General features: G+C 41.6%; 1 protein-coding gene across 1 annotated transcript in view; it reads left to right on the top strand.

The window, feature by feature from the left end:
• The first annotated feature begins 2,157 nt into the window (after nucleotides 1–2,157).
• The window catches only part of pdzd8 (PDZ domain containing 8), a 34,148-nt gene continuing 13,274 nt past the window's right edge, over nucleotides 2,158–23,031 (top strand). The window contains exons 1-3 of the mRNA XM_028967594.1: nucleotides 2,158–3,101; nucleotides 5,249–5,371; nucleotides 12,346–12,448. Coding sequence (XP_028823427.1) covers nucleotides 2,230–3,101; nucleotides 5,249–5,371; nucleotides 12,346–12,448 — 1,098 coding nt within the window. The 5' untranslated portion in view covers nucleotides 2,158–2,229. The remainder of the gene's footprint in view (nucleotides 3,102–5,248; nucleotides 5,372–12,345; nucleotides 12,449–23,031) is intronic.

The raw sequence follows: 23,031 nt of genomic DNA, 5'->3' as shown, positions 1-23,031 counted from the left end.
CAGCACAAGATCCTTGAACCTTTACAGTCAGGTCTTGAAGGCCTCCATAGCACAGAGACTGCCTTGTTGAAGGTTTATAATGATCTTTTATTAGCTGCTGATTATGCCATCCTCGTACTGCTGGACCTTTCAGCAGCATTTGATAAGGTCGAATATGATATTTCATTCTATTTCATGTGATATTTCATTCATATTTTATGCCAATGATATGCAAATCAACCTGTCCCTAAAACAGACACATATAAGCTTTGGTGGGTAGCCTATGGATAATTTGACATTACTTTTTCTGTACCCCAATAAACTCTTTTAGTTTTTCATTGAACCCCTCAGTGTCCATCATTCCTCTGCACCTCAAAGTGACAGTCAGGGCCAGCAAGTGGCATAGGCAATATAGGCAAATGCTAAGTGCACAAACGGCTAAAGAGTTTCTTAAGACTAGTTTGTATTATTGAACCAATGATACACATGAATTTACCTTCATAGCAAAGCCTATTAAAGTCCCCATCATGAAAATTTCACTTTACGAGATGTTGTATTAATGAAACACCCCCGGAATCATTACCAACCCTGCACTGACAACTATTGAATGCACAGGGGATCCCTCTCTGACAAGTTTCTCTTTTTTTTTTGTGCAATTTTTCCGTGTAGTAGCCTAGTGGGTAACACACTCGCCTATGAACCAGAAGACCCTGGTTCGAATCCCACTTACTACCATTGTGTCCCTGAGCAAGACACTTAACCCTAAGTTGCTCCAGGGAGACTGTCCCTGTAACTACTGATTGTAAGTCTCTCTGGATAAGGGCGTCTGATAAATGCTGTAAATGTAAATGTGTGTTCAGAAAGGGTCAAAATGTGGGGGGTGTCAACTGTAGGGCCCACTGATACATACTGTATGTGACACCTGTTTTCAAAACCCGAGAGGCTTGAATATTTATAATGCCATGTCAAGAGCCGTAACATTATTAATGCCCACGTCCCCCGCCCAGTCTCATCCTGGCCTGTCCTTTGTCACTGGGGACGCATTCATACTGCAAGTGAAACTCAGTGAAAATGAAGGGATTATCATGGTCAAGGAATTTGACCAATCATCCTTTGTGAGCAGTGGACAGCCATGAAAGACAACCGGGGTGCAGTGTGTGGGGACGGTATTTTGCTCAGTGGCACCTTGGCTGCTCGGGATTCGAACTGCCTGATTACGGGTCCACTTCCTTACCCGCTAAGCCATCACTGCCCCTGAAAAAATATGAAATGCTTCATTGATTTGCGTGTCATTGTATGGAAGAAAAGCTGTTTCATCTGACTCAAATTTCATTAGCCTTTAAATTTCAATAACTTTTTTTGCATTGAAACAATGTGTATTTGGAATATCTAAATTTTCTGTAAATAATTTCAGTGTATATTTTTGAATGCCAGTAAATTCACAGTAGAAGATTCAAGGACCAACATTTCTAGTAATATTATTCATCATGCTCAAATTCAACTTATGGCAAACTAAGCATGAGCAATCAATCAGCAATCAAGGCCACACCCTGCCGGTCTTTCAGGTCAACTGACCAGCTACTCCTAAGTGTGCCTACAACTAAGCGTAAGCAGGACTGCGCTTTCATGTAGAATGATCTGCCCATGCATGTTAGACAGGCTCTGTCTGCTTTAAATCTCTTTGGCTTTCAACTCCCTGTGAGATGTTGATTTTATTTAGTTATTGTTTCATTTTAATTCTGTGTTAAAAGCCCTTTGGTCCTGCGTGGTTGTTTTGCATTGCTTTATAAATAAAAAGTTGATATGCTATGTTGTGGCATAATGCATCTTTGTGATAATGCAGCTTTATGCGCCATTCATAATATGAGATCATAGAACAGTCATCAGTCATTTATTTCTTATAAATATGGCCATACAGTGTGTCTCAGGGGGCTTTGATAGTTGGCCCTACAGTTAACTCCCCCCACCCTTCTGCTGGCCCCTTTTTTAATATCAGTTTAAGTTCTTATATTTTCTTTTTGTCGTGGGTATCATGAGGAGATAACTGAAGGAGTTATTTATAATAAATGTTCATCTTCTTACTAACCTTTTTCTGAACGGCTCCGCGCTGTTTGAACCCTCCCGGATGCCGTAGAGCCTGCGTCATTACGCACGGAGCGTCAGCCAATGAGAGAAGAGCGAGGTGATATGGCAGCTGTGGAAGCAGCTTGGCGGAAACGGCTTTCTTAATTCTTCTTCTTGTTGCTAGAAATGCTTTATCTTGTCTTAATCTCCGCCATCTCCGGCGCGCTGCTCACGATGCTCCTGCAGCTCCTCCTGCTGTATCGCCGGAGTCCGGAGGCGGCGGGGAGAACCGTGCAGTATGTTAAAGTGGAACCGGAGCGCCTGCTGAAGGATTACTTCGCCGAGCAACATGTCGACTCGGGGCAGGAGGCGCAGGACGGTGCGGGGACGGAGGCGGGTACCCAGAAGCAGCAGCAGCAGCAGCAGCAGCAGCAGGAAGCCCCTGTCCCGGTCCCCACGTCCACGCCGCCACCGCCGCCACCCTCTCTTCCCTCGGACCCAGAGAGCTGCGCCTTCCTCAACGCGATATTCCTCTTCTTGTTCCGGGAGCTGCGCGACACGCCGCTGGTGCGGCACTGGGTGACCAAGAAAATCAAGGTGGAGTTCGAGGAGCTGCTGCAGACCAAGACAGCCGGGCGGCTGCTGGAGGGACTCAGCCTCCGGGACATTTCCCTGGGCAACTCGCTGCCGGTCCTCAAGACGGCGAGGCTGATGAAGCCCGTCGCGCTGAACGCCGACGGGGTGCCGGAGGAGCTCAACTTCGAGCTGGACGTCGAGTACAACGGCGGCTTCCACCTGGCCATCGACGTCGACATGGTGTTCGGCAAGTCCGCGTATCTGTTCGTGAAGATGACCCGCGTGGCGGGCCGCCTGAGGCTGCAGTTCACCCGCATGCCCTTCACGCACTGGTCCTTCTCCTTCCTGGAGGATCCCGTCATAGACTTCGAGGTGAAGTCGCAGTTCGAGGGACGACCCCTGCCTCAGCTCACCTCCATCATCGTCAACCAGCTGAAGAGGGTGATCAAGAAGAAACACACGCTGCCAAATTATAAAATAAGGTAGGTCTCCCACATCCGTCCAGCTGTCCTCAGCGTCCAACTCATCATGGAATGAGGATTTGCACCTCGACATGTTTCTGGATGGTGGGATGAAGCATTACAAACAGCACCTTTTGTTTGTTACACAATTAATTCGATTAATTTCCACGTTATAATTACCGCCCTGATGTCTATATGTCTTCACGTCCATATTAGTCAAGCTTCAAGTTGACTAAAAGACTGACTTTTTAGTCTTATTTTAGTTGGAATTATCCATGAATTGTTAGTCTAGTTTTAGTCAACGAAAATTGTATATTAGTCTTATTGTTACATTGTAAACTCAGCAACACTTTGCATCCATTCCAGACACGGAAGATGCTCTGATTTGAATTTACGTCGTATTTATTTTGCCAAGATGTAAAGGGCGGGAACCCTCCATATACAAGGTCATGTCACATGCCGCTCTGCGAAAATGCAAATTCCGAAGTGCAAGCTTCAAGATCCTGGAGCAGCACAACCTGTCATTTACACAAGGGCTAGAAATACCGCAGAATAAACTAAAATAACATGATTAAATGAGAGGAAATAACATCTCGTTTAGTTTGTCATTAAAATGAAGATGTTTTAGTATAATTTTTATTAATCAACAATATTACACGATAGATCATAGTCACATGTCTGGAAGTATGCTGGCCATGCAAGAACTGGGACGTTTTCGGCTTCCAGGAATTGTGTACAGATCCTAGCAATATGGGGCCTTGCATTATCATGCTGTCACATGAGGTGATGTGGCACACGAATGGCACAACAATGGACCTCAGGATCTTGTCATGGTAGCTCTGTGCATTCAAAAGGCCTTCAATAAAATGCACCTGTGTTGTCCATAATAGGGCTGCAGCTATGAAATATTTTTGTAATAGAATACATGATACATTTTTTTCATCAGTTACTCAGATAAGTCCTACTGTTGTGTTTTTAAAACCATTAAATCTATAGTGTGTTATGCAACATGAAAGGCCTCTTAAAATGAGCAAGCAATTTGCAGTTATTTCTTACAAAAAAGGTTTTTATTTTAAAACCTGTGGTTTATCTGCTCTAGAACTAAAAGGAGAAGCGTGTGAGAGAGGGACGGACGGTCTGTAATTTACTAAATGTTGAGAGTTGAGACCAGGCGGCTACGGAGCCGAGGTAAACGGGGATCGTCGGTCCCAACGCACCCCAAACCAGGATCGTTACACTTGAAAATAGGTTAACCTTTTTTGCTAATGTCAGCTTTTGAATTTCAAATTACAATACCAAACGCAAATTTCTGAGCATTCTAAATAAAATTATTCAGCTTGCTCAGTGTAAATTAAAACTTTGAAATGTGCTTCAGTTAAAACAATGACCCTGCACAGGAGCCTACAAAGCAGGACTGATACAATAGTAGATGAGTCTACCTCAAATATTTTTTGGTAATCAAATCATTAGTTACTTGAAGACTCAGTTCAGCCCTAGTCCATAACATACACCTGCCCATACCATGGGCCACTCGATCCACAACATCTGCTCTGAACAGTGAAAACTGTGACTATGTCCAGACCCTGATGAGGATGACGAGCATGCAGAATAGCTTTGATAGTTTGACCGTTTGTGCAGAAATGATGCTAACGGATTGTTTCTGCAGCTGTCTTGGGATTTAGGTGATCATGGAAGTGAACATCCTGGATGGGGCGTCCTGGGCTGACGTGGTTACACGGCACACCTGTGCAATATTCATGATGTCCAATCAACAACTGAATATGTGTGGACCTGTGTGGCCACTGCTCAGTAACACAGATTTAGACAGATTTGTGAACAATATTTGAGCATAATTGGACTTTTGTGTATGTACAAAGCACATTTTTTTGTGTAGAGAACAAGTTCTGGCAGCTCAGGTGGCACTTTATTTTAAAAGTCTATATATATGGCAGATGTAAAGCATTTTTGTTCGGCTGTTGAGATTCTCCTCGATGACTTTACACAAGACAATAAAGGAGCAAGACGGGCCTTAAGGAGAGGTTTGTATCAACATAAGGACCTGCTGCATGGGTATGGACATACAAGGAACTGCTGCAAACTGGAGCAACAAAAACAGAAATAATATTTTGCTTTGCATAATAATGGTCTCCTTTCTTTTTTCTCCACAGGTATAAACCATTTTTCCCCTTTCAAGTTCAACCTTTCCCAGCATATTTTGACCTTGACCTTTCGCTTGGAGAGACACGGTTGGTTGAGGGTCGTCTTCGTGTGACACTCATTGAATGCAGCAGGTAAGATGAATCTCTGTGAAATGCTGGAGAGATTTTATCACATAGTGCTCACATAATAATACAGGGTCTTCTCATGGTCAGTTCCCTGATTTCCATTGGTTTAGAAATGGATTGGGAGTAATGGCTGCTGCTGGAGATGTGCCAGGCCCACACCATTCATCCAAAAGTTACAGGTTGTCCTAATGCATGATTGACATTGTGAGACATTGCAGCACAGCACACGGTGGAAACAATGAAATAATCACCCTGAGTGAGCAGTGAGCAGCCATGACAGGCACCCGGGGAGCAGTGTGTGGGGACACTGTGGGTCTGATTATGGGGCCGCTTCCTTGGCCGCTAGGCGAAGTATCTGAATAGGCCCATGGCTTTAATTCTGTTATTTGAAGGTTGTAATAGTCTTTTTGAGTTCAAATTACAAGTGTTTAGAGACTTATGCCTGGACAATGCTTCTAAAAGAATTATTCTTTTGCTACAGAAACTTTTGATGTTGAGCCGTATCATGTCATTTACAATAATGCCAGTAATTACATTTTTCCTAAGGGGAAATAAACTCATAATATGCACCACACCATTGCACAATGGTTTAAGCCCTGATTTTTAAAATGTGTTTTCTGGTGGAAGGGCTGTGGGAGTGGGGTTGGTTTTGGGAAGTGCTGCCCTGTTTACACATTTAACAGTGGGTACGGAAGGTATTCAGACCCCTTTGTAATTGCTGCAAGTAAATGTACACACAGCAGCCCATAGTGACAGAAAAATACAGAATTGTTGACATTTATTAACAAAGGAAAACTGAAATATCACATGGTCCTAAGTATTCAGACCCTTTGCTGTGACGTTCATATATTTAACTCGGGTTCTGGCCATGTCTTCTGATCCTCCTTGAGATGGTTCTACACCTTCATTTGAGTCCAGCTGTGTTTGGTACTGGATTGGACTTGATTAGGAAGCCACACCCCTGTCTGTATAAGACCTTACAGCTCACAGTGCACGTCAGAGCAAATGAGAATCATGAGGTCAAAGGAACTGCCTGAAGAGCTCAGAGACAGACAGCTTTATAACAGCCCTCCCTGTCCCTCTCGAAGAATCTGATGGCAAAGTATCGACTGTGGATTGATACTGATAACACTCATTATCAGTGAAATGAAACACACGCACACGCAAACCCTCAAATAAATACTGATAGAGAAAAGTTGCACAACTTGCTCACTCATTGTTTTTCATGCTGTACATTGCTGTGTTTGGAATAAGATTTAGTGTGCACTGTGAGGCAAAATTTTAAAATGTGGCATGTCTGCTAATACCTCTGATGCATTGTCTGTGACTGGCAGGGTCCCGTTCCTCCACTTTTTATTTTTACGCTATCATTTTACTCATTTACATTTATCCTACAGTTATAAACCACTGCAAAGTCAAATATTTAACATTCAAGAATACTGAATAACATGAGGAACTTAATGTTTTGTTGGTCCTCCAGCACCCGCTCAAAGCACACCTGGCAGGCCAGTAGCGTCTATAGTATCTTTGCGTATTGAAACATGTCATGCGGTGCTTCCATATTCCAACACCTGCACAGCTGCATGTCTCCTTTTAAATGTCACGTAATTATGTACTAATTAACATGTCATTTACATGTACAATTACTCTGGCTGTGCAAACTTGGAGGAAGAAACAGTCATTTAAGTTAAGCTTTTCAGCGTTTTTAAACTTTTCAAGTTTAGTTTAACAATTTTCTCGTAAATTTTAATTTTGTAAAAATGTGTAACAACCCTGCAGACAGCAGTTGTAGTTCCTTTAAAATGCCTTCATAGAACTGACCATGTTGCTTTTATGCTTATCCTTACCCTGCAGTTACATTAAGCTCATTGAGAAGTTCAGTAAGATCTAAATGTAAAAGGTTGTTCTCTAGCTGTACATATTCACATTGGAAACTTTCAGAAAATCATTTATTTCATGCAGCAACCCAGTGCAACTCGGGAAGCACCAGTGCGGCCAACCATTGCTCAAGCACCATCAGTTGTGAGGGAAATTAGCAGCTCTTATTAACAAATATTACACAACACAAAGGCCACATCTTTCTGATCCTGTCTCTCGTTGGCAAAAAACAATAAAAACGTTGGATAGATTTTATGCCATTTGGCACTGCTATCGATACTTCAATTCTAGTTTTGCATCAGCCGGTAGTTATCACAGACTACAATTTTCACCAGGCATTGCAGCGGACAGCCTCTGCCCTGGATACCTAGAGGACCTGGTGAGAGACACACTTTAACAATAATTCTGCAGAACCAACCAACCTAGATAATATGATGAATGGATTTGTAAGGCTGTTCTCATCACAAAGACCAAAGAATAATGCTTTTTTAGAAGAGCAAAATGTACAGTACTCACCCACAACTTTTTCTATGTTTGTCTGAGATGTTTTGAACTGCAGTGATGAAAGCATTCAGGCACTACGATGGACCTGCCGCACTATGATTTTTTAAATATATATATCAGGTTGATCCAGAGATCTAACTGTACATCTGAGAGGCGCATCCATAGTCAAAACAGTGATATGAGCAATGAAACACAACTCATGTTAGAGCGGTAAATCTTGGCGGGCTCAGGCTCAATACAGTTGGGCTAGTGTCGGGTCGAACTTGCATGGAAAATAATCTGTCAGCAAACAAAGTATTTGTGTATGTATCCTTTCTGTATGATTTTCTACCTTTTTAAATGTTTTGCAGATTGGTAAAAGTGGTTTGCAATTTGTACATTTTTATTTTGATTTGCACATCTTGGCTGCTGATGCGTTTTCATGAAGGTGAAAAAGGATGCTGAGGACATGAAACAGAGCTTTGTTGAGATGCAATCCTCTCCTAAAACCATTTTATCAGTCCTCATCAAGGGAAAGTTTTGGCGAGGGCCACTTCCAGGCCAGTGGTGACCCACATTGCATGTGGCAGGGCATCCAAGCAGTCCCAAACTACAGGACTACAACCTCTGTGACGATGCGCCTCCCTACCAAGATGCGCTGAATGACTTCAACACACAAATCAACAAATAGAACAACGTGACTGCGAGGAATTCCACCCTTCTTGTTGTGATCAGGTGTTTTCTAACCTGGAAGATGGTCAGAGAATGTGCAGGCCAGCTGGCAGATGTTCTAATCAACATCTCACTGAACACCACTGTCTTTTCTAACATGTCTGAAGGCCACCACCATTGTGCCTGTGCCAAAGAAGTCTTTGTCTCAATGACTACCATCCTGTTGCACTTGCACCTATCATGATACCCTCGCACTGCCTCTGTTATATTGTAATATTATCTATCTGTAATATTAACTATTAATGCACCGCTCCATTTTGCACCGCAATATTTGCACTTTTACTTGCACATTTATTATTCATATCACCTGTTTAGCGCGGTCTGTCTCATTGTTGTATACATATTTTTTATTGAATGTGAATCTTGCACTGCCTGTGTCCCGTTCGCACTGTTGCACGTGCACTTTGTCAGTATGTAATTTTGATAGTTTTTTTTTTTTTTTTTTATTAAAAAAACTGATCATTTATTATATATAAAATGTTGATTGCAGTCAGCTTTCAAATTATAGACCAATATCCAACCTTCCGTTTATATTCAACAACATTCATGAAGTACATCAATTGGGTTTTAGACCTCATCATAGCACTGAGACAGCGCTGGTTAAAGTGGTTAATGACCTGCTGTTGGCCTCTGATCAGGGACGCATCTTGCTGCTTGCAGTGTTTGAGTGAGTGCAGTGTTTGACACTTGATCACGCAATTCTCCTTGCTAGGTTAGAGAATTTAGGGAACAGCTCTTGTATGGTTCAGATCATATCTGATTGATCGGTATCGGTATTGTGGACACCAATGGTGATTCATCTTCACATAGTAAAGTAGAGTTTGGTGTTCCACAAGGTTCTGTCCTAGGTCCGTTACTATTTTCCTTATTCATGTAACCTTTAGGTTACGTCATCCGCAAACATGGTATTAGCGTTCATTGCTACGCTGACGACACACAGCTGTATCTGTCAGCAATGCCAGATCAGAGGCAGCAGCTGAACAAAATCGAGAAGGACATTGGACAGTGGATGCTCACCAACTTTCTCCTGTTAAACCCTGACAAGACAGAAGTGCTTGTACTTGGGCCTCAAACAGCCAGACATAAGCTGGCTGACTACATCATAACTCTGGATAGCCTTTCTATTTCACCAAGTATTGAAGTAAAGGATCTAGGTGTCATCATTGATGCAGGTCTCTCATTCAGTTCGCATGTAGATAATGTCACTAGAATAGCATTCTTTCACCTTAGAAATATTGCGAAAATAAGAAATATCATTTCAATGCATGATGCAGAAAAGTTGGTCCATGCATTTATTACATCAAGGTTAGATTACTGCAATGCATTACTGTCTGGATGCTCTAGTAGGTGCATGAGTAAACTCCATCTAGTACAGAATGCTGCAGCCAGAGTTCTAACTAGAACCAGGAAATTTGACCACATCACACCAGTCTTACAATCACTGCACTGGTTACCCATCAAATTTAGGATTGACTACAAAATCCTACTTTTGACTTATAAAGCTGTAAATGGTCTCGCCCCGCAATACCTGAGTGAACTTTTAGTTTTTTTTACAACCTGCCACGCCCCCTTCGATCAATGGTTGCGGGGTCACTTCTGGTACTGAAAGTACAGAAGGTCACAGCTGGGAGCAGATCCTTCTCTTACAGAGCTCCCCACAGGTTTGGAACGGCTTGCCGGTCAGTGTCCTGGACTCCGGCACAGTCTCAGTGTGGCACACATCTGTTTTCTCTGGCCTTCTGTTAAAATCCCAGTTACTAAGTCCACTTTATCATATAGTTACCTTGTTAAGCACAGACAGTGTTAAATTCACCCTAGTTAGGCTGTCCTAGTTAGGGTACCGGGCCACTGTAGCACCAATATACCACTATAACCACAGATTTCAGTATCGGTGGTACAGTGCAACCGTCTGCTGCTGCTTCTGTTTGTTTTCTCCGAGACACGGAATCAAGCACCCAGACTACTGGCAGACACCAGTGAAGAGACCAGCAAATAAATCCTGGTTCCAGGACAACTGCTAAATGAAACGAACCAGAGGGTCACCACAGCCACCACCACCGTAACAACTACAACTTCAGGGATTTTCAAGTGGACCAGTAATACCATAATCAACACGTAATCTAGACCATGACACTGGACTACATTCTGGACTTCTCCAACCCTACAACTTTAGGACTTATTATTATATCATCCCCAACCCTGCACTGACACCATTTGCAGGCTCACTCTACCCTGGAAGGGGGTCCCTCTCTGTATCACTCCTTCCCAACGTCTCTTCCTTTCTTCTTTCTTTTTTTTCTCTCTCCTAGAGTTTTCTTGTGTGGAGTTTTTCCTTGTGTGCAGAAGGGTCAAGTGTGGGGGGTGTCAACTGTAGGGCCTGCCAAAGCCCATTTAGACGTACTGTATGTGATTTTGGGCTATATAAGAAATAATTAATGTTTAGGAAAAGTTCTGGTGGTTTTGAACTTCCCCTTATGGATGATTGAGGTTACTGTGCTCATTGGGACCTTCAAATCAGCAGAAATATGTCTGTAATCTAACAATCCCGTATCAGAGGTCTACAAACAATTCCATTGACTTCAGGTTTGTGCTCTGACATGAATGGTCTGTGGGACCATATATAGACAGGTGTGTGTCTTTCCAAATCAGGTCCAATCAACTGTTCCACAGATGGAATCCAATTAAGCTGCAGGAACATCTCAAGGATGATCAGGGGAAACAGGATGCACCTGAACTCAATGGATTCATGGCAAAGGCTTTGAATACTTAGTACATGTGCTTTCTCGGTTGATTTTTTTAAAAATAAATTGTAATTATGGGGTGTTGTGTAGAAGTCTGAGGGGGAAAAATGAATTTGATCCATTTTGGAATAAGGCTGTAACGAAAAAATACTTTTTGGATTCACTGTATATCATGAATATTGTCAGATAATGCAATTTTTTAGGAAACTGGAAGTCTGTGGTCTGGACTTGTGTTGACCCATCCCTCCATAACCACAGTAATCTCATTTTCTTGGCCCTTTGTTGCGAGACACACAAAGGGTTTTATTTCATTTGGTTACCCTGAGTAACATAATGCAATTGGGAAAGACCCTCAGCAGCAGTCAGGTGGATTCTGAACATGCCATTTTTTGTATTCTTGTTGCAGTGCATACAGAGGAGTACAATGAAAACTGAAACCTGTAATCTGCCTTCACCACATGCTTTACATCTGTGTGTAATGTCTTTAATGGCCTTTTTAAATGTGCGAGGATTTGGTAAGAAAACAAGACCTGGAAATGATTCTGGTCATCGCCATCTAGCCATCAGTAATTGCTCTCTTGGATTAGATCCCACATCCCTTCTATTCCCCACATCTAATAATGAGAAGCTGTCTGATATTTCTTTGCATTGCATTGAGTTTGTTTTTGCACATCACCATCACCAGAGGTCGGTATTGAGTCATTTTGGGGGTTCCAGACTGTGTCAGATAGCATGTTGCTGTGTTTGTCCTGTTTTTTCAACCACATTGGGTTCTTCTGTAGCAATAGAGGGCAGCAAAGCTCTTTTTGGCAGTTTGTCTAATGTTTGGTAGTGACCACAGTATGGGCCTGAAACCAAAATCCTTAATGGAACATATAAATGAGAATTTATGCAGATCCTATTTTCACCCAAATGGAGGAATTTCTTTTTATCAAAAATCCTCTCATGTCATGATCTGTAAACCTGTCAATGTTCAGAAAAATGTTTGATCTGCCCTGGATAGTAAAAGAAAAATCTCTGTGTCATTCATATATATATAAAAAACATACCTTCATTGTAACACGTGAAGATGTTGTACTTTTTTTTCTTTTTTTTTTTTTTGGTCAATTGCCATCAGGTGTTCAGTTTTCTCTCTTTATTTTTCAGGCTGTTCATACTTGGCTCATACGAACGAGAGACGTATGTGCACTGCACCTTGGAGATAAGTGAGGACGAGTGGAAGCAGAAAATTCGCAGCTCCATCAAAATGGTCAGATTTAATTTTTCTAATTTTCTGTTTCATTTGTTTGTTACCCCTACATTACAAGACCTTAACATGAAGTTTTGTAATTTTCCAAACATTTCAGTTCAAAAGTTGAAAACATTTGAAAATTCTTTGCTATTCATCTGATACCTTTTGTCAAAATGCTTTTGTACTTTGGAAATGTCTTCCTCTGTGCTACAGCAGATGTACCTGCTGGTATTTCAGTTGTTGAAACTAAGGTCTGGACTGCTGGGGGTCTGGACTGCTGTTTTTTTTTTTTTTTTTCTCGCTTCTAATTTCAGCAGGTTCTTTTGTTGCTTGTACAAAAGTAGCTTGTAGATTTAGCTACAGCGGATGAACAGTCTACATTTCCGCCTATTCTCTGCAGCTTCCTCTTCCCACCAACCTCCTCCTTTCCTCCTGCCTGGTAGCTCCATCCTCAGCATCCTTCTCCCAATCGACTCAGTGTCTCTCCTCTTTAGGAGGCCAAACAGACGCAATCTTGCCTCTCTGACTCTTAATGCGCTCATTCTTAATCCTGTCCATTTTAGTCACCCCCGCAGCATCTTTAGCTCTGCCACCTCCAGCTCAGCCAAACACATACAACATTGCTGGTCTCACTACTATTATTGTAAACCTTCCCTTGTGCTCTTGCTGGTTCTCGCCGATCATAAAACATTCCTGCCACGGTTCTTCACCTAATCCACCCTGCCTGCACATTTTCACCTCTTTCACACTTCCAAGTTTAAGGGTGCTGTCTCTAGTGGCTTTAAAGCCCTTTGAGACATACTGTTTGTGTTTTTGGGCTGTACAAATTGCCCTGAACTGTTGAATCCAAGTATATGAACTCCTTCAGCAGCTATGCTCCCTGTAACCTGACAATCTTGCTGTCCTTCCCCTGTTTCACACACATTATGTTTTAGAATGTGAGCATGCCACAAGATGGTCTGTTCCAATTAAAATGTCTGCTTGTGTCAAGGCGCCTGCCCATTCTTTTTAGGAAATGATGTTCTGTTCTGGACTTCAATATGAGAATCTTGTGACCTGAATGAATGCGTTTGGGTCCATTTTTTTATACCAAGCCAAAATTTGGTTCATGGAATTGTGTGTTGCTGGCTACTGTAATTTAGAATTTTTACACACTTGATGAGATCAGACCTGGCATTTGAGTTGCTTTATCAGAGTGCACCAGACCCCAGACTCAGCAAGACTCCAAACCCAGGATTATTGGAGATACCATCTGGAAAATGTCATCTTTTCTCTCTCTTTCTTTCTCTCTCTCCCCCTCTCTCTCTTTCTCTCTCTCTCTCTCACGCTCTGTCATATTTAGGCATAATTTTTTGCTTGCTGTTGTATGTTTACATTTACATGTATGGTAGACACCCTTTAATAATTTATTTTATTTTGAGGCCTAGTCTGCATAACCCACCTGTTTGGCTGGCTCTTAAGAGGTGGAGGTCCAACTCTGTATCAACCATATAGGGTGGTTGTAGCCTAGTGGGTAATATACTCACCTATGAACCAGAAGACCCAGGTTCAAATCCTGCTTACTACCATTGTGTCCCTGAGCAAGACACTTAACCCTGAGTGTCTCCAGGGGGGGACTGTCCCTGTAACTACTGATTGTAAGTAGCTCTGGATAAGGCCGTCTGATAAATGCTGTAAATGTAAATATTGATTGGCTGATGTCTCTACTAGATTTGCCCTCCTGCACCCATCTTCTCAGGGAAGATTGAGCACATCTGCCAGACATTATTCACCTCTTATAACATTATAACACCTATTCTACTTTCTGAAGACTCTCCAGCTGCTCTTTTCAAAGCTTATATCAGATGAAATGATAATTTCTACTGGCAATAAAACCACCTATCCACTGGATCGATTCCCTCCACACTACTTCAAACAATCTCTCCTGACTGTGTCACCTTCATTCCTCACCTCGTAAATGGTTCAATTTACATCTGGTCATGTGGCAACTGCCTTCAGAACAGCCAGGGTTCTTCCGCTGATCTTGCAGACATCAACAACTACAGACCAGTGTCTCTTCTCACCTTTCTTTCTAATGTCCTTGAGCGCTGTATCTACAATCAGCTATCTTTTCATCGTTCTCAGAACAACGTCCTAGATCCCAACTAGATCCAACACCTCTGAAGGTAAAAGGAAAAAAAGCTGTTCCTCATCCTGGCAGATCTGATGCTGCAGTACCTTTTTTAGGAAAAGTCCTTGTGAGGGGTCCTGCTTTTGTGGAATGTGTCCAGTAGTGGTGGAAAGTCATCCTGATGATTATCTCAGCAGTCTTCACTATCCTCTGTAGGCTCTTCAAGTGAAGTGATTGTCATTGTGATACACTGCAGCTCAGCACACAGTGCACACATCGAAATGTGTCCTCTGCCTTTAACCATCCATGACAGTCTCCCTGAGAGCAGCGTGTGGGTATGGGGCACCTCTAGCACCAAACTGCTTGGGACCTGTCTGTGAGGAAGTTTGGGACCCAGTTGCAGAGAGTGGTGTTCAGGCCAAGCCCACTCAGTTTCACAACCAGCTTTAGGAGGATTTTGTTAAAGGAACCTGTTCTCTCCTCTTTGGTTCTTTCTGTACCTCATGTACACTGCTCAAAATAAAAATTAAGGGAACACAACATATGTATATCCTAGATCTGAATGAATTATATATTCTCATAGTTGAATGTGCAGACAATAAAATCACACAAAAATTATTGATTGAAATGTATCAGCCCATGGAGGTCTGAACAATTATCCAGCGGTAGTGTCCTTAAAACAGGTCAAAATGAGGCTCAGTAGTGTCTGTGCCTGTCTCCCTACAACACCTGGGCATGCTCCTGGCATCTTTTCCTAGACCTGGACCAAAGCATCCACCAACGTCGCTTTGGTGGGTGTCCTAGATGTGCTTAATTAGATTCAGACCAATCCATAGCAATAATGCCTTTGTCTGGCAATAACTGCAGACATATCTCCAGCCACATGAGGTCTAGCATTGTCTTGCATTTGGAGGAATCCAGAGGCAACCACACCAGCATATGGTCTCTGAGGGTCTCATCTTGGTACCTAATGGCAGTCAGGCTACCTCACAATACAACCTCCTCCACATGTCCTGATGTACTGCGCCTCCATGTTCTGGACACTAAGTGACAGACACAGCAAGCCTTCTTACCACAGCTCTCATTGATGTGCCATCCTGGATGAGCTGCACGACCTGAGCCACTTGTGTGGGTTGTAGACTCGTACTAATACTGGACCGCCAGCATTCAAAAGTAACCCAAACATCAGCCAGAAAGCATAGGAACTGAGAAGTGGTCTGTGGTCACCGCCTGCAGAATCACGCCTTTACTGGGAATTTATTGGGAAATTGCCTATAATTTCCACCTTATAATTTATATTCCATTTGCACAAGAGCATGTGAAATTGTCAGTGATGCTTCTTATGTGGACCATTTGATTTCACAGAAGTGTGACTTTTTGAGCAGTGTATGTTTAAGAGATCAGTGCTCCTTCTCTGTTGCTAATGACTACATATGTTTTAATGAATTTTGGATGTGCCTCCCCACACCTCCCTCCGTCTTTGTTTGATGGGACTGTATTTGTGTCTTTCCTGAGTATTTTTCTGTGGCTCAGCTGGTCGAGTGTGGTGTTGTCAGTGCTGGAGTTATGATGCTATATGTGGTTGGTCAGGTTCCATAGATGAGTGTTAAATGTAATATCCTGTGGCAGGTGAGTACACTGTTTGTTCCACCTTAAATTTGAGAATTCTTTATTTTTTTTCCTTTGGGGAAAAACATTTGGACATTTTTAAATATGAAAATGCAAACACTAAATATCTTAACCAATTAAACAAATCTAGCAATAACATTTACTGCTCCTGATAATAACACACACTGCGTGTTATCATCATAGAGCTTCTATAGAGCTCAGAGGTTTTAATCCTGTGGCTGATTCAGGAAAATATGCACACAATCGAGTATCTGCAATTAATCAGAATAAGGTTTTTTCCACAACATTACTTTGAATGACAAAGTATTTGAATGTAAAAGCAATCAAGGATAAATAACATGGAGGAGACTGCAAACACTTTCTAATGTTATAGTTTATTGATAGTAAGTAAAAGGAAACCATTTTGAAGCTAAATGCCAGAGTGATAAGAGAAGAGTCCTTGAATGAAAATTAGGAGCTTTTCCTTTTTTCACTTATTCTCATTTGGCTCTACCTGAACATTAAAGCTCAGCCAATATGATGTGCAGATGCTAAAAGAGCAGGGGAAGTGTTCAGTTGGTGGGGGTTGGGGGTCACGCTTACAAGTGCAAATTAGAGAGTTCGTTTTTTTATGTCCCTGTTTCCATAACAACTTCTGTTATCCTTTTTTCTATTGAAAGGCATCCTTCACTTCAATTGGATCAGAAACAATGGGGGAAAATGCAAAACCACCTTGCAAGCAACTCTAAAGCTTTCTCCAAAACCAGATCCTTTATGAACATTCACACATCGAAGATATAGCAACAGTGTTTTTGTCTTTTTGTAGGACTGCATTTTGTAGGACTGCATATATTTAAACATGACAAATGATCCGCCAGGACGTTCAGAGAACTGGCCTACACGTTTTTATTGAGGTTAATTTGTGCAGGTTCCAATTTGGCTTGGAATGAGTGTTCAGGAAATTGTTAGTGACGAGGCTGAAATGTCACCTGAGCAAAATGATTGAGGGCTGATTGAGTTATTACAGCTGAGGAAAGGGTAATTATTAGCAAATGTTCCCCAATGAAACCTCTCACGATCCTGAAATCAGAACACAAAACACTGCGGTTTTGTCATGTTTGATTCATTTTTATTGTCATTACAAAAAGAGTTTGCTGGAGCTTTATATGTGCATTGATATATAACCCCCCCCCCACACACACACACACACACACACACACACACAGGTCACTGATTAGATGTGACAGCAAATTGCTTGTGTGTCTGCCTGGAAGCAACTTGTACCCTATAACCATGCTCTAATCGATTTGACATGTGCTATTAGATTTGGTTAGATTACGGTGCAGAGCAGTCATGGGCAAACAGATTTGCCTTTTTTTTTTTTTTTTTTTTTTTTTTTTTTGGTAACTCTTCATTCTGCTCTTTGTTCACAAGACGGGCTGCCCAGCCCATTTACAGGCTGCATGGTGCCATGTGTGAAGAAATTCCAATTTACCTGTTTGTATCTCTTTCACTACCGAAGATCAAGGAAACATCTGCAGTTAACATAATTTCATTAACTCTAAGGCCCTGTAGTCGCCACATGAATTTGCAACATTTATTCTGTGAATACAGAGGGGTAAAGTTGTCCCACTTAAAAATGATTTTTTAAATATTTTTTTAATTCATTTGTATATAATGCAGAAAATAACTATTTTGGTAACACACAACGTTGTCATGGATTTAAATCCTGCAGTGCTCGAAAGGTCTTCACACAGTCACACATCTACAGGTTTGCCAGAGACCATCTGGATGATCTAGTGGAGGATTGGAATAATGTTATATCTAGTCAGATGTAACATTTACATTTACGGTATTTATCAGACGCCCTTATCCAGAGCGACTTATCAGTAGTTACAGGGACCGTCCAATCCTGGAAACACTCAGGGTTCTGTGTCTTGCTCAGGGACACAATTGTAGTAAGTGGGATTTGGACCTGAGTCTTCTGGTTCATAGGCAACCTTTTTTTTCACCAGACTTTTAATTGCTTTGCTTTGAATTTCATTGAAATTAGTAAAAACTTTACATCATGAGAGTTCAGTGTTTCAAATGTCTGCAAAACCTTGAGGTTTTTAAGTTCAGTGAAATTAAATGATTTTCCACATTATCTGAGTACCCATCTTAAATATTATTAAATGTCCATTATGGAGGCAAGAGAGATTCCGATGATCTTCTCAGCTGTCCTCACTATCTGCTGTAGGTGCAGTGCAGTTCCTAAACCAGACAGGGATGCAGCTGGTCAGAATGCCCTCAATAGTCCTTCTATAGAAGGCGGTGAGGATTGGTGGAGGGAGATGGGCTTTCATCAGCCTCCGCAAGTATAAAGATGCTGCTGGGCTTTTTTTTTTAGCAAACCAGCTGGTGTTGAGAGCCCAGGCGAGGTTCTCGAGGAGCTTTGTGTTCTTGACTATTGCCACACACTCCATTCTCTTCTGAAGTCAACAATCATCTTTTTTCTTTTTTTGTCCACGATCAGAAATAGATTGTTGATTGTTGATCGATTGTTACACCAGTCAGTCAGTCGTTGCACCTCCTTTCTAATTCATCCCCCTCTGCTAATTCATCTTGCTGATGTCCTCCTGCTTCTTCACCCTGAGTGAGCAGTGGGCAGCCATGACAGGCTCCCGGGGAGCAGTGTGTGGGGACGGTGCTTTGCATAGTGGCACCTCAGTGGCACCTTGGTGGATTGGGATTCGAACCGGCCAGCTTCTGATTATGGGGTCACTTCCTTAATCACTAGGCCACCACGGCCCGGGAGCTGTGCATCGCTACATAGTTGTGGGTCAGCAGGGTGAACAGCACTGAACTGAGCACACAGACCTGAGGAGCTCCAGTACTCAGTGTGGTGGTGCTGGAGATCCTTTTCTCAATCAGTCCATCAGTCAGGAAGTCCAAGACCCAGTTGCAGAGGCTTAGCTTCTTGATCAGGTGCTGAGGAATTGTGTTGAATGCTGAACTGAAGCCTCTGAACTGCATTCATGCATTTTTATTATCCCGATGGGTGAGGATGGTAGCAATGGCACAGTCTGTGGCGTGGTTCGTACGAGGGGAATTGCAGTAGGTCCAGGGTGGAGGCAACAGCTTCTTTATATGTTTCATCACCAGCCTCTTGAAGCAATCGGGACTGTAGTCATTGAGACAAAACACTGGCACGATGGTGGTGGCTTAAGACAGTTTGACCCTCACTGTTCTTAGGGCCACCTTGTCTAATCTTTGAAGCTTTGAGCAGTTCATTGACCTCTGCAGTCATCCACAGCTTCTTGTTGGATCATGTGGTGGTAGACTTGTCATGAGTTATTTACTGTGATCCACTGCCCCTTTTCATTCTGCTACAGTGGTGCAGCTGTTGTAGTGTTTATTTTTTATCAATCTCTCCATCCATCCACTTCACCTTAATCTAGGTTTGTTTTTTCACCAGTATAACACCATCACACATCGTGCAGGATTATTGTAAAACGTTTGTCTACAACTTGAAGGCAAAACGTACAGGTAATTTTATCAAATTGTCCTCATTGAAACTGTTTTTAAAAATCCACCTTGTAGCCACCTTGTTGAATCACCTTCCAATTTAATTACACCATTCAGTCGTCTTGGATAGGATTCTATCAGCACGGCACATCTTTACTTCACAATATTTCCCCACTCTTCCTTGTAAAAGCATTCCCAATCTGTCTGATTGCAAGGGCATCTCTTGTGCACAACCCTCTTCAGATCAATAGACCTCCTCGGGTATTACTTGTATCATACTCGTATACATGCATTCCTTATTTTCATTGTCATCTTATAAACTCGTTTATTTTGAAAATGAATTTTATTTGCATATGACATTAAGTGTTTTTGTAACAGCCTGGAAAGAAATGCAAACATTTTTTTAAATGTAAGGTTGTGTTCATCGTACTGTTAATTGTACATTTCTGCTTAGCATGTCGTCTAACATTAACGCATTTACATTTGTGTGTGTCTATGGGCCTCTCAGTATTTGCACTTCTGAAGACCTTAGTACTGATAAGCTAATTGGCAGCAAGCTAAAAGAAGATCAGAAGACAAAAGGCATGCACACAGACACTCCAAGCAAATGCATAATAAACACGAGCATCTGCTGCATAATGGCAGTAAAGAACACCTGTCACCTACAATTCGCCAACCCACACAATGTACTTGCATACATTGTATTCATGCATCACAGAATGCAGGCCAGATGCTGACATGGGGATCTGTCACATGTCTAATGTCTAACACTAAACCCATAAAACTTTTCTTAAGGAGACGCGGAGGGAGGAATTTGTTTGGACAAAGATCTGTATTTGTTTGACTAATAAATGTTGTCAGTCATCTGTTGCATTGTGTTGCAGAGGCATTTATTGAAGTTTGTATGTTAACTAGCAAGCAGTAAGGCTTGCAACTATTTTGTAATGCTTTTCAAATAGTGCAAGAAAGATGCGAAAATGAAACCTGTATTTGCCTGCACCTTTACCTCTTAGCCAGGGGCTAGTAGCACACACAAAAGCATGCATTTACATTTACATCATTTATCCAGAGTGACTTACAATCAGTAGTTACATGGACAGTCCCCCCTGGAGACACTCGGGGTTAAGTGTCTTGCTCAGGGACACAATGGAGGGATTTAAGTGGGATTTGAACCTGGGTCTTCTGGTTCATAGTGTGTTCCTGTCATTTATGTTCAGCTTTTCATGTTTCATTGTGCTGGAGGATCTGAACCAGTTTAAATAAATCTTTGTTTAACAATATTTTTAGTTTAGAAATATTTTAGTTCATTTGACCGTTTTCTTCTTCAAATTGGCCTTAGAGACACTGGAAGGTCATGGATTTTTTTTTTTGTAAAAATGTTAATGAACCAGTTCAGTACGCACAGTTGTGTGGACATGTCCATTTTGCAAAGAAATTAATTTCCTTTGCAAGTGAAATAGGTCCATGCATTCATAATGAAACTTGTTTGATTCCGCAGAAACTTTCAATACATAGACATCCCTGCTGCGGAAGAGCTATGCACTTTTGCTCTCCTGGCATTTGCTCTTTTCTCTTCCAGTGAGCAGCTATATCAAACTCTGACCCACTCCTTTTGACATCTGTCTATTTCCCATTAGGGCAGTAGAGCGCTGTTGTACAGCTTTGGGGATCTGGCCACAGAGTGAAGAAGATTTTTGCTTGTGGGGATTTTTGTAATGTTTTGAGTCATAGCTTTGATTTTGTAGAGCCCAGCTTGTCTGCTTTATTCTTGAGAGTTCAGGAAATATAGATTTGTGCAAAGATAAAGATCAACATAATGTGAAACGTAACTTGACTAAAAATTTGCTGTTTTGAGCTGGATGATGCCATACGCCATTCGCAAAGACACTCGACTGCGGTCCAACTGCATCTGCAACTGAAGGGCTTAAAGACCTAAAAATGCTTGAGGGAGGTTTCAGCAAACCAAATCTTTTTTTTTTTCCTCATTGAAACTTTGACTGCCTTTATTTACCTTAAAAAGGTCCAGGTCTATATTATGAACAAATAATATGCCATCCCCAAATGAATTGTTACCATGTAATGACTGGTTTTAACTGTGTAGTTATGGACTTTCCTTTATGTGCTCGAATACAGTTGTGCTGGTATAGAAAAGGGCCTTCCTCAAACTGTTTTCTGAAATATCTGCTCCACCAACCGTTACTTTATTTCCAGTATATGTTTGAGGTGGAGAGTTAATGATTTTTGCAGCATTTTGAGTCTGGTCATGTTTGTTTTTTTGTGAAATGATCTATTCAAAAATAAATTTGTCATTTAGTTTTTGAAGACATGTTTGCATCCTCCTTTGAAATGACTGTATGTTCAAATTGTCTCATAGATTTATTGATGTGACATTTCCCAATGCTTTCTGAGTGATTTCTAAGTCAATAAACAGTCTAGATGTCAAGCGCTTCCAGCTTTACTTATCATATCAGCAATCTAGCGTTTCCCTGTTTGGTGTGAGAAGCTGAAATTAATATGGAATTTTGTTTGAGTATGTGTGTGTATGTGTGTGTGTGTGTGTGACTCAAGACCTGAGCTATATTAACGTCTAAATTGTGTCTTAGTGTGTGTAGCACGTGTGGTCTGAAGAGGCGTAGTTTATTTACCTATGGCCTGCCATTCTGGGACTGAATAGATCTTACCCATGCCTCAGCTACACTGTACTAATGGTGTTTGTGTGTGTGTGTGTCCGACACCCAGAAGATCACTTATAATTGCCGATCAACACCAGATCATTAAACTACAACTTCCAAAAGGTGCTAGCATCTGGCACTCTCTTGCAAAGAAAGGTGTTGTGAGACCTGGCAGTAGTGTCATTCACAATAACTTTTATTCATATTAAAATAAGACACAAAATGGCACACTGCACCTTGCTAAGAATGACACCCAAAAGAAACCGAGGATATCTTAGCCAGTACAGGGTCTATTAGTATATTTTGGTATCATTATAAATATAACAATTTTGAGATTACTATATATAGACTCTTCTGTCTCGGCCCCTCGGTGGTGGAATGAACTTCCCCTTGAGGTCCGAACATCTCAGTCACTGAGCACCTTCAAACGACAGCTCAATATATCAGAATATTTAGATTAACTTGTAACTTTCTTATTGTCTGATTTATGTACAGAATCTACAACAGAGTGAATAAAATAGATGTATTCATAGTTGGGGTCCTAGTGAACCGGAATTGATCTCTTCATCGATGGTAACTTGAAAGCACATTGTAAGTTGCTCTGGATAAGGCCGTCAGGCAAATGCCGTAAATGTAATGTAACCATAAGCTAACTAGGGCAGCCTAACAAAGGTGAATTGATCACTGTTTATACTTGATTAGGT

Source organism: Denticeps clupeoides, unplaced genomic scaffold, assembly GCF_900700375.1.
Source record: "Denticeps clupeoides unplaced genomic scaffold, fDenClu1.1, whole genome shotgun sequence".
Classification (NCBI taxonomy): Eukaryota; Metazoa; Chordata; class Actinopteri; order Clupeiformes; family Denticipitidae; genus Denticeps; species Denticeps clupeoides.
The sequence above is the reverse complement of the archived record's forward strand: the minus strand, read 5'-3'. Positions and strand labels throughout refer to the sequence as shown.